Source organism: Lipotes vexillifer, unplaced genomic scaffold, assembly GCF_000442215.2.
Source record: "Lipotes vexillifer unplaced genomic scaffold, Lipotes_vexillifer_v1.1 scaffold905, whole genome shotgun sequence".
Lineage (NCBI taxonomy): Eukaryota > Metazoa > Chordata > Mammalia > Artiodactyla > Lipotidae > Lipotes > Lipotes vexillifer.
In genome coordinates this window covers 36,777-49,092 of record NW_006796034.1, presented here as the reverse complement: position 1 = coordinate 49,092, position 12,316 = coordinate 36,777, and the positions used below count along the sequence as shown (strand labels likewise).

Sequence of the window (12,316 nt, the reverse complement as noted above, 5' to 3'; positions counted from 1 at the left end):
AACCCGCGTCCCCTGCATCGGCAGGCGGACTCTCAACCACTGCGCCACCAGGGAAGCCCCTAAGCTCTTTTTAATGTAAGGAAGGATGTGGAGAAAGGAATAGAAGCTCCAACAGTCTTTGTCTTGGATCCATTCTAAAAACACTTTTTAAACTTTTTAGGCCACCAAACCTATTTTGATATGTTTGAAATGAGGCAAATGGGCATTTGAAAAAAGCTGAAATTACCTGGAAGAAATTCTTTATTTCTCTGTGCAAACTATAGATTAACTGCTTATAAACAATGTCGAGTGTCTCTAAGGTATGTGTAGCAGGGACAAAGTTGCCTCTTCAGTATGATATGCTCAGGAATAATGGGAGCAGAAAAATCATGTGAATGAGATATTCTGAGCCACTATGGAAATCTATGACCAAAACAAAGGCTACCTTAATAATCTTTACTAGAATGGTTTCCAGGAAGTCTAGTAACACAACTAATTTCGGAACTCCAAAAAACATTCTCTAATACTCTGGAGTTCAAAATACTTTCCCAATATGAGGTAGAATTAGTCTTCAGTCAAATATAGAGATTATATTTAATCAAATATATAGACTACTTTAACAAAAGGTAATTTTCAAAGCTAAATTTTCAACTCTACTTATCTGGGGTAAAAGCATTCTAAACTCACAATGAAGTTTTTCATACTTTCAATATTTGTGTACATCACCTAATGGCATGAGTGCTTCATTTAAATGTATGGGTTTCTTTCTTACAGAAAATAAAATGATACTAATTGGAGACAAATTATTATAACTTCTAATGTATGAAATACATACCTGAGTTGAACCAGCACCTGTTTGCATAGAAGACTTTTTTAATAGTCTCACTTCTTTGTTTATATATCTTAGCATTCCACTAAGTGTACTGAAGTCATTATTCTCAGAACTATCATCTTCTAGGTCATATGGGAGAGGTTTAAATGAGTCTGACTGAGTACAAGTCAGATCCTTCTGGCTTTCTTCTAATGTTGAAGGTTGTTCCAATTGCATTTTTTTTAAGTCCTGCAGTAATTCTTCAGAAAGATCTTCATCACTACGAGTTCTGAAACTAAGTTCACTGGCACTAATAGAGCGACGTAGTTTTCTACACTTGAAGAAAGCTGTGTGAGAATGCTTACCAAATTTTGAATCTTGAATATCAGGCGCAATTTCTACTGGAGATGTAAATAGGGCTGGTAGAAACTTGATGTGTTCTGCCCTTTCATGTCCAGAAATTTTGGCTTGCAATCTGGTTAATTCTGATTCCTGTAGAAAAATTGGTACACAGTAGGTGCTGATTACATATTTCTTAAATGAATGAATTACTTAGAAAATCAGACTCTTAGAAGTCATCTAAGTTAAACTTCATCCTAGTACAGAAATTCTTTTTATAACAACTCTTGAGTTTTCCAAGCTCTGTTAAAACCCTTCATTGTGGGAAAATTATCTATAGTCACTAGAAATATGTTTAAACTATACTAAGGAATTCCATTGAAAATTACATTTTCCTTACAGAACTTTTTCTTTCTTAGTATTGATGATAATATAAATTTCTATTCAAGACTGAAATCTTACATCTAAAAAATTTTCTGCAAAAGTATAAAAAGGTATACAATCATTTGTTAATCTAACATACATACATACAAAAAACAATGCCCTGCAGAGTTTTCTAATAGGAAATAAATGTCTATTAGCTACTCTGCTTTATATGTCATCATCACAAGAAATCTTTACTAGAAATTTTTCAGAGAAAAGCCTTTAAATGATTAATAATATTTAATAAATTAATCCTTATTAAATAATCTTTTCATTTCTGTTTTTCAGCGTCCTTCATTTGGGTCCTCTGACCCAATTTGGGATCCTAAGAATAAGATTGCATACACTGAAAAGCGATAAAGCCAAAAAAAAAAAAAAAAAAAAAAAAAAGGGGAGGACATTTTAATTTCAAACGTTAAACATACGTAGTAGTTCCCTGTTCAAATACATTCTCCTTTTCTTACAAGTATCCATAAGATGCATATTTCTAAACCAGTCACTTTTAAACTGATAATTTCTATTCTTTCTAAAAATACTGCGCTTATAACTAAAACTGTCATAACCACAGTGTGCATTGCAAAATGAAAGTTTAACATGCATATTTCAGTCCTTTGATGTCTTTACAGTACTTTATCTAGATAAACTTGATTTATAAGTGGCAGAAGTGCCAATTTCTTTTTAGTAAGTCTTGTATTCACATTTTTATAATCATAATTAATGAAGTAATTATAAAGTTGACACATATAAGGTCGTGTGTAGTTTAAGTTTTTTTTTTAAACTTCTGTGTGTTATCTAGCCAAACTGAGAAATGTGGTATCTCAGATAAGCAGGATTCCATTTAACTTACAGTTCAACACCTAACTTTTACAAAGAAATGTAGTATATTGAATATATTAAAAATAATTCAACTTTTTCTTAAGACTCAGAGTTCACTGTTGTGATCATTATTGTAGTGTGCAATAATACAGTGATGTCTTCAGGGCTTTCAGAAAATGGACTTAGCTTTGCTCTTACTTCCTCAAATACGAGGGTACTTGTTAGGGTACCAAAAGAGGTGAACTGGAAACAGTGCCTCAAACAGTGTTCTTCTCTTCTCCCTCACTTCTGTTTCTGTTCTCTGTCATTTACTGCTGCTGTCAATGAATTGCTTTCCATTATTTATAGTTACTTTTAATTGTTACATTTATGCCAGCTTCTGCTCTTCTATTAGCTTTTCTTCTTTCTTTCTCTCTTATCCTCCTTAACTTCTCTCCAATCGAGACTTTGAAGCCAGCTGTGGTTGACTTACTTTCTACTGTCAGAAAACAAAGAAATTCTACCTCTGTCTGGTATACTGGCTAATCACAGTACATGTTCTAAGATCTCTGTATGTATGGTTCATTTAAGAATTGCTGCTATTTTGACAATATTTTCACAACTTCCTAAGTATTTGAACTTAAAAACTTCTGAATAATTGATAAGTGCAATACAATTGTATTTATCTCATTGGTAATATCTAACAAGTGAGCAGACATAATTACTGTGCAGAATCTTTAAAATTTTTAGTCAATTTTTTGCAATGAAGTTTTATTATTTTGTGTAAATGTTGTAAATCCCCAGAACACTAACTATATTACTATTTCATAGAGTGTTCAACTGAAACATAATTTTAGATTCTGTCTATTCATCTTTCCTCTAGTACTGTGAATATAAAGTACTTTATAAGAGGAATTTAAGTGCTCAGGTTAATAATTACAAATATTTCTAAGGTATTAATTGACTGAGTTTTTTTGGTTTTCAGTAACTTCCATTTTGCTATAAAATCATTTATTGCTTCAAAACTATCAGTGAGGTTGGTCTTTTTTTAAGGTCTTAGCTGACAGTGTTAATCATACTTATTGGCAGTTTGAACTAATATTAAATTTTTTATCTCTATGCATCAATACTGAGATTAATTCAAATTCCAGAGTAAACTGTCATGATCAATAGGGGTGAATAAGTAGCAAGAGGTTATTTGAAAAATGACATATGTACTCAAAAACCAGTAAAAAAATTTTTTAACATAATCTTGCACTTTCTACTTTATGATTTTTAGAGGAACTTGCCTGATTTCGAAAAATGCTCCTACTTTTTCTTTTTTATATATATCTTTATTGGAGTATAACTGCTTTACAATGTTGTGTTAGTTTCTGCTGTACAACAAAGTGAATCAGCTATATGCATACACATATCCCCTCCTTCTTGAACCTCCCTCCCACCCTCCCTATCCCACTGCCCCTATCCCACCCCTCTAGGTCTTCACAAAGCATCGAGCTGATCTCCCTGTGCTATGTGGCAGCTTCCCACTAATGCTCCTCCTTCTAAAGTACATCAAGTATAAAACCCTCTAAAGTAAACATTATGATTAAGTTGGTATTTGCACAAGTTCCAGGCCAAGATGGCGATATAGGCTCCTCTCATATCTCCTCCCCCACACACAAAACACCAAATCTACAGCTACATAAGGAACAATTCCCTTCAAAAGAAACAAGCTGAGAAAGAAACATCTACACATTGGGTGGATAAGAAAATGCCCACACCAAAACTAGTAGGAAAGCTGAGACTCGCTTTTGCCACCCCACGTCAAGCGCAGGGCCATACAATGGGAGGGAACACCTGACTTCCAGTTTCTTCCTTAGAAGCAAACGGCTCGGATCCCACATCTAGTGCTCCAACTTTTAAGACTTCCACCTGAGTGATGGGCCCTCAAAACACTTAGCTGTGAAAGCCAACAGGGCTTGAGTCTGACACACAAGATTACAGCAAACAAAGAAGCAGTTCTTAACAGGCTTCCAAGGATGTACTATGGCTATCCCCTTAGAACTCAGTACAGAAGGAGCAGTACAAGGGAACCCTGTAAGACTATCAGCAGAAACTGCAGGCCAGAAGGTAGTGGCATGATATATTCAAAGTGCTGAAAGAAAAAAACTGCCAACCAAGAACACTCTTCCTGGGACTTCCCTGGTGGTGCAGTGGTTAAGAATCCGCCCTGCCAATGCAGGGGACACAGTTTCAATCCCTGGTCCAGGAAGATCCCACATGCCATGGAGCAACTAAGCCTGTGCACCACAACCACTGAACCAGTGGTCTAGGGCCCACATGCCTCAACTACTGAGCCTGTGTGCTGCAACTACTGAAGTCCGCGCACCTAGAGCCCATCCACAACAAGAGAAGCCACTGCAATGAGAAGCCCCTGCTCGCTGCAGATAGAGAAAGCCCACATGCAGCAACAAAGGCCCAACGCAGCCTAAATAAATAAATAAATAAATTAAATAAATACTCTGAGTTAAAAAAAAAAAAGAATACTCTTCCTGGCAGTTGTCCTTCAGAATTGAAAGAGAGATAATGCATTTTCCAGAGAAGCAAAAGCTGAAAGAGCTCATCTCCACTTGACTAACCTTACAAGAAATGTTACAGGGACTTCTTCAAGCTGAAATAAAAGGACACTAATTATTAATAGGAAAACATGAAAATTTAAATCTCATTGATAAAGGTAAATATATAGTTAAATTCATAATACTCTAATGTTGTAATGGTGGTAAGTAAATTACTTATAACTATAGTATGAAAGTTCAAAGACAAAAGTATTGAAAGTAACTAAAACTACAATGATTTGTTAATGGGTACACTGATAAAAAGAAGTAAATTTTGACATCAAAAACAAAATAAAGGGGGGATGGAGTAAAAATGTAAAGCTTTAGTATACATTCAAAGTTAAGTTCTTATCAACTTAAAATAGACTGTTATACATGTAAGATGTTTTATGTAAGCCTCAAGAAAACTACAAAGCAAAACTTATCATAGATACACAAACATAAAGGAAACTAAACATTCCACTACAGAAAAATCATCAAATTATAAAGGCAGAGAGCAACAGAAGAAGAAAGGAACGAAGGAATTAAAAACAGCCAGAGAACAATGAACAAAATGGCAATAGTAGGTCCATACCTATCAATAATTAAATATAGATGGACTAAATTCTCTAATCAAATGACAGAGTGGTTTAATAAAAAAATAAGACCTAACTGTATACTGCCTAGAAAGACTCACTTCAGTTTTAAGGACACACATAGACTGAAAGTGAAGGGATGTAAAAATATATTCCATGTAAATGGAAACCAAAAGAAAGCTGAGATAACTACACTTATTTAAAAAAAAAAACAGACTTTAGGCCAAAAGTGTAACAAGAGACAAAGAGGGTCATTATATAATGATAAAGGGGTCAATCCAACAAAAGAATATAACATTTGTAAATATTTTGCACCTAAAAAACATAGGAGCACATAAATATATAAAGCAAGTATTAACAGACAGCAACATATTAATGTAGGGGGCTTTAATATCCCAGTTTCATCAATGGATAGATCATCCAGACAGAAAACCAATACGAAAACATTGGACCTGAACTACAAGTTAGACCAAATGGACTTAACATTTACAGAACATTCCATCCAACACATGACAGGAGTGTACATATTCTTCTCAAGTGCATATGGAACATTCTCCAGGACAGATCATATGTTAGGTCACAAAACAAGTCTTAATAAATTTAAGAAGATTAAAATCATATCAAGCATCTTCCAACTACAATGGTATAAAAGTAGAAATCGATTATAAGAAGAAAACTGGAAAATTCACAATTACTTGGAGATTAAACAACATGCTACATAACAACCAATGTGTCAAAGAATAAATCAACAGAGAAATCAAAATTATCTTAAGACAAATTAAAATGGAAATATAATACACCAAAACTTATGGGACGCAGCAAAAGCAGATATAAGAGGGAAGTTTATAGCGATAAATGCCTACATTAAGAAACAAGAAAGATACCAAATAAAACAAGCTAAATTTCTACCTTAGGAAATAAAAAAGGAAGAACAAACTAAGCCCAAAGTTAGTAGAAGGAAGGATATAAGTATCAGAGTGGAAATAAATTAAACAGAGACTAAAAAGACATAGAAAATATCAATGAAACTAAGAGCTGAGTTTTTAAAAAGATAAACACAATAGACAAACCTTTAGCAAGGCTTAACAAGAAAAAAAGAGAGAACTTAAATAAATAAAATTAGAAATGAAAGAGGAAATGTTACAACTTGACACCAAAAAAATACTAAGGATCAAAAGGGACTACTATGAAGAATTATACACTAACAAATTGGTCAGCAAAGAAAAAAATAGGTAAAATCCTAGAAACATACAACTCAAGACTGAATCATGAAGAAAATATAAAATGAGATCTAAATAGACCAATTACTAGTAAGGAGATTGAATCAGTAATAATAATAATAATAAAAAATCTCCCAACAACAAAAGTCCAGAACCAAATGGCTTTACTGGTGAATTCTAACAAACATTTAAGAATTAATACCAATCCTCCTCAAACTAGTTTAAAGAAAAGAGGAGGGAACATTTCCAAACTCATTTTACCAGGCCAGCATTACCCTGATACCAAAACCAGACAAGAATGCCACAAGAAAAGAAAATTACAGGCCAATATCACTGATGAACATAGACATGAAAATCTTCAAAAAATACTAGCAAACTGAATGGCCAGCATCAAAAAATCTACAAACAATAAATGCTGGAGATGGTGTGGAGAAAAGGGAACCCTCCTGCACTGTTGGTGGGAATATAAATTGGTACAGCCACGATGGAGGTTCCTTAAAAAACTACCATACAATTCAGCAATCCCACTCCTGAGCATATATCTGGAGGAAACCATAACTTGAAAGGATGCATCCACCCTGATGTTCACTGCAGCACTATTTACATCAGCCAGGACATGGAAGCAACCTAAATGTCCATCAACAGAGGAATGCATAAAGAAGATGTGGTACATATATACAATGGAATATTACTCAGCCACAAAAAGGAACGAAGTAATGCCATCTGCAGCGACATGGATGGACCTAGAGACTGTCATACAGAGTGAAGTAAGTCAGAATGAGAAAGACAAATATCATATATCACTTACATGTGGAATCTAGAAAAATGGTACAGATGAACTTATTTGCAAAGCAGAAATAGAGTCACAGATATAGAAAACAAACTTATGGTTACCAAGGGGGGAAGGTAGGCAGATGGGATGAACTGGAAGATTGGGATTGACATATATACACTACTATAAATAAAATAGATAACAAATGAGAACCTACTGTCTAGCACAGGGAGCTCTACTCAGTGCTCTGTGGTGGCCTAGATGGGAAGGGAATCTAAAAAAGAGTGGATGTATGTATATGAATAACTGATTCACTTTGCTGTACAGCAGAAACTAACACAACACTGTAAAACAGCTATACTCCAATATCACTTAATAAAAAAAGTATTTTAAAATAAATAAATAGTTTTTTAAAATATTAGCAAAGTGAATTCAACAATGCATTAAAAGAATCATATACCATGATCAAGTGGGATTAGGTCCAGGGACATAAGGATGGTTCAACATCTGCAAATCAATGAGATACCACATTAACAAAATGAAGGATAAAAGTCATATGATCATCTCAAAAGATGCAGAAAAAGCACCTGACAAAGTTCAATATCCATTCATGATGAAAATGCACAACACGTGGTTATAGGCGGAATGTACCCCAACATAATAAAGGTCATATATGACAAACCCACAGTTAACATATTACTCAACAGTGAAAAACTGAAAGCATTTCCTTTAAAATCAGGAACAAGACAAGGATGCCCACTCTCACCACTTCTATTCAATACAGAATTGGGAGTCCTAGGCAGAGAAATTAGGGGGGAAAAAAAGGAATTGAAGGAATCCAAATTGGAAAGGAAGAAGTAAAACTGTAACTGTTTGTAAATGACATGATATTATATATAGAAAACCCTAAAGACGCCATCAAAAAACTGTTAGAACTAGTAAATGAATTCAGTAAACAGCAGGATACAAAATCAGTATATAAAAATCTGTTGTACTTCTATATATTAATAATGAATTGTCAGAAAGAGAAATTAGTAAAATAATCCCATTTATAATTTCATCAAAAAGAATAAAATGCCTAGAAATACATTTATCCAAGGAGATGAAAAACCTGTACACTGAAAACTGTAAGACACTGATGAAAGAAACTGAAGAAGATACAAATAAATGGAAAGATATTCTGTGCTCATGAACTGGAATAATTAATATTGTGAAAATGTCCTTACTATCCTAAGTGATCTACAGATCCAATTCAACCCCCATCAAAATTCCAATGGCATTCTTCACAGAAATAGAACAAGGTATCCTAAAATTTGTATGCGACCACAAAAGACCCCAAATAGCCAAAGCAATCTTGAAGAAGAACAAAGCTGGAAGCATCACACTTCCTGATTGCAAAGCTATAGTATAGTACATATTAGCATAGAAATGGACACATAGATCAATGTAACAGAATAGATGGCCCAGAAATAAACCCATGCATGTATAGCCAATTAATTTATGACAAAGGAGCTAAGAATATACAATACAATGGAAAGAATAGTATCTTCAATGAATGGTGCTGGCAAAACTGGAGAGCCAGATGTAAAAACATGAAACTGGACCCTGATCCTACACTATACACAAAAATCAACTCAAACTGTATTCAAAACTTAAATTTATGACCTGAAACCATAAAACTCTTATAAGAAAAAACATGGGGTAAGCACCTTGATATCAGGCGTGGTGATGATTTTTTGGATTTGACACTAAAAGCAAAGGCAACAAAAGCAAAAATAAAACAGAGGGACTATATAAACTAAAAAGCTTCTGCACAGCAATGGAAACCAATAAAATGAAAAGGCAACCTACAGAATGGGAAAAAATATTTGCAAATCATTTACTGATAAGGAGTTAATATCCAAAATACATAAAGAACTCATACAACTCAAAAGCAAAGAAACAATCTAATTAAAAAATGGGCAGAGGAACTGAATATACATTTTTTTCAAAGAAGATATACAAAGAGCCAATAGGTACATGAAAAGGTACTCAATATCACTAATCATCTGGGAAATGCAAGTCAAAATCAAATGAGATATCACCTTATACTGTTAGAATGGCTATCATCAAAAAGACAAGAGATGAGTGTTGGCAAGGGTGTGGAAAAAAGGGGGCCCTTGTGCACTGTTGGTGGGCATGTAAACTGGTACAGCCATTAAGGAAAACAGCATGGACCTTCCCCCTAAAATTAAAAATAGAACTATCATTCGATCCAGCAATACCACTTCTGGGTATATATTCAAAGGGAATGAAAACAGGTTATCAGAGATATCTGTACTCCTATGTTCATTGCAGCATTATTCACAATAGCTCAGATAAGGAAAAAACCTAAGTGCCCATCAACGGATGAATGGATAAAGAAGATGTGGTACTACCAAATGTAAAATAGATAGCTAGTGGGAAGCAGCCACATAGCACAGGGAGATCAGCTCGGTGTTTTGTGACCACCTAGAGAGGTGGGATAGGGAGGGTGGGAGGGAGGGAGACACAAGAGGAAAGAGATATGGGGACATATGTATATGTATAACTGATTCACTTTGTTATAAAGCAGAAACTAACACACCATTGTAAAGCAGTTATACTCTAACAAAGATGTTAAAAAAAAAAAGATGTGGTAAATATACATACAATGGAATATACAGTGTGCCCTTTGGAACAACATGAATGGACCTTGAGGGCATTATGCTAAGTGAAATAAAACAGAGAAAGACAAATACTGCACGATATCACTTATGTGTGGAATCTTAAAAAAAAAAAAAGTCAAACTCATAGAAACAGTGAGCAGGAAAGTGGTTGCCAGAGGCTGGGTGGTGGGGGAAATAGGAGAGGTTGCTAACAGGGTACAACCTTTCAGGTATAAGATGACTAAAGTCTGAGGGATCTAATGTATAACATGATGACTACAGTGGGTAACACTAGTTGTATAATTGAAATTTGCTGAAAGAGTAGAACTTGAATGTTCTCACACACACACAAAAAAAAGTTTTTTTAAGTCCATGGCTGAACGTAAATTATTTCTCCTGTGGTAATATGATACATATCAAATTAATAATGTCCAAATTCAGTGTCTTCTAAATAAAGTACATTTTATTCAAATAGGTCAATTTTTGGTTATTTAGTCCTCTATAAACTACAAGGATGGGAAAATAAGTCATAAATTTACTTCATTATAGTTCTGCTTTATGTACTTTTATATGTTTACTTACTTTAATAAGTAATGCTTCGTTTGTAGCTTCAATTACTTCATTCCTGTCTTGGACTTGCTGATGCAAATTGCTTACAGTGTCCTGAGCTTCTTCTAATTCTAGTTTTGTTTTCTCTAACTGTTCATTTAGTTGCTGAACAGAAGTCTTTTGAGAATCAGCAGTAATCTTCCACTTTGCATGCTTCTCCTGATGTGAAATCATCTACATAGCCCCAAAATTGAAAAGGAAAGGAAGAAAGAAAACAGGGTGAAGTTGCTTTCAACAACATTCTAATACTTTCCATTTCCACTTAAATGAAAGTAAATTGTTTGTAGTTACAAACATGATTTCTCAACAAATAACATACTAGAGGGAAAAAGGGGAGAAGGAACACATAGTTTTAAATTTACTTAAGAACAGTTAACTAAATACCATGGACTTCTTTTGGATCCTGATTTGAACAAATCAGCTATAAAGACATTTTTGTGATAACTGAGGAAATCTGAACAATGATTGGATGTATGATGACATTAAGGAATTAAAGTCAATTTTTAGGTGTGATAATAGCATTGTGGCTATGTTTTTTTAAAATAGCCCTCATCCGACTTCCCTGATGGTGCAGTGGTTAAGAATCCACCTGCCAATGCAGGGACATGGGTTCGAGCCCTGGTCCGGGAAGATCCCACATGTCTCAGAGCAACTAAGCCCATGCACCACAACTACTGAGCCTGCACTCTAGAGCCTGCGAGCCACAACTACTGAAGCCTGTGTGCCTAGAGCCTGTGCTCTGCAACAAGAGAAGCCACCTCAATGAGAAGCCTGCACACCGCAATGAAGACCCAACGCAGCCAAAAATAAAAATAAATAAATAAATTTATTAAAATAGTCCGTGTCTTTTAGAAATGTTTACTGATGAAACAGTCATGTTTGGGATTGCTTCAAAACAATATGTGATATGTGGGGGAATGTGGGGGAGGGAAGAAAGGGAAGTGAGTGAGGTTAAAGATATGGTGACCATACTTCCCAGTTTGCCTACAGCTGTCTAGGTTTTATGCCTGGTATCCTGGTGCAGTTACTAATAGCACCCTTTTTCATTCTCAAAAGTATTTCCTTTTAGATAAAAGTATTTCCTTTAGATAAAAGAGATGGTCAACATACTTATAGATTAAATCAAATTGGCTGTGAGTTGATAATTACTGAAGTTGAACAATATATAGGAAGAGTTATATCATTCTACTTTTGAATATGTTTAAAATTTTCCATAATAAAGTTTAAAAAAATCTCATTTTCATTGAAAAAAAATCAGGAGTTTTGCAATTAAATGACTTTTCTGACAACTCTGATACCTGTATTTTAAAAATTAGTTAAAAATTATTGATCCCTTTTCCTATTACTTTAATGACATATTCTCTCATTTTTATATTCAACCAACATACACACTTTAAAAAAATCTTTGTTAAGAACAACAACAAAAAAACCTATATATATTTTTTAACCTGTAAGTATTTATTTTAATTACTCCTATTTGAAGGTCCTTATTTTTGGAAAATAGCAAGGCATTTTATTATCCACTCTTTC

General features: G+C 34.2%; 1 protein-coding gene and 1 pseudogene across 1 annotated transcript in view; both read right to left on the bottom strand.

Annotated features, from left to right (window-relative positions):
* LOC103068771 (coiled-coil domain-containing protein 18-like) overlaps positions 1-12,316 on the bottom strand; it is a gene marked incomplete at its 5' end in the record, with an annotated part of 52,956 nt that overhangs the window by 7,415 nt on the left and 33,225 nt on the right. The window contains one exon of the mRNA XM_007468126.1: positions 10,760-10,960. Within this exon, the coding sequence (XP_007468188.1) occupies positions 10,760-10,960 (201 nt within the window). The remainder of the gene's footprint in view (positions 1-10,759; positions 10,961-12,316) is intronic.
* Positions 12,274-12,316, bottom strand: part of LOC103091340 (archaemetzincin-2-like) — a 1,476-nt pseudogene continuing 1,433 nt past the window's right edge.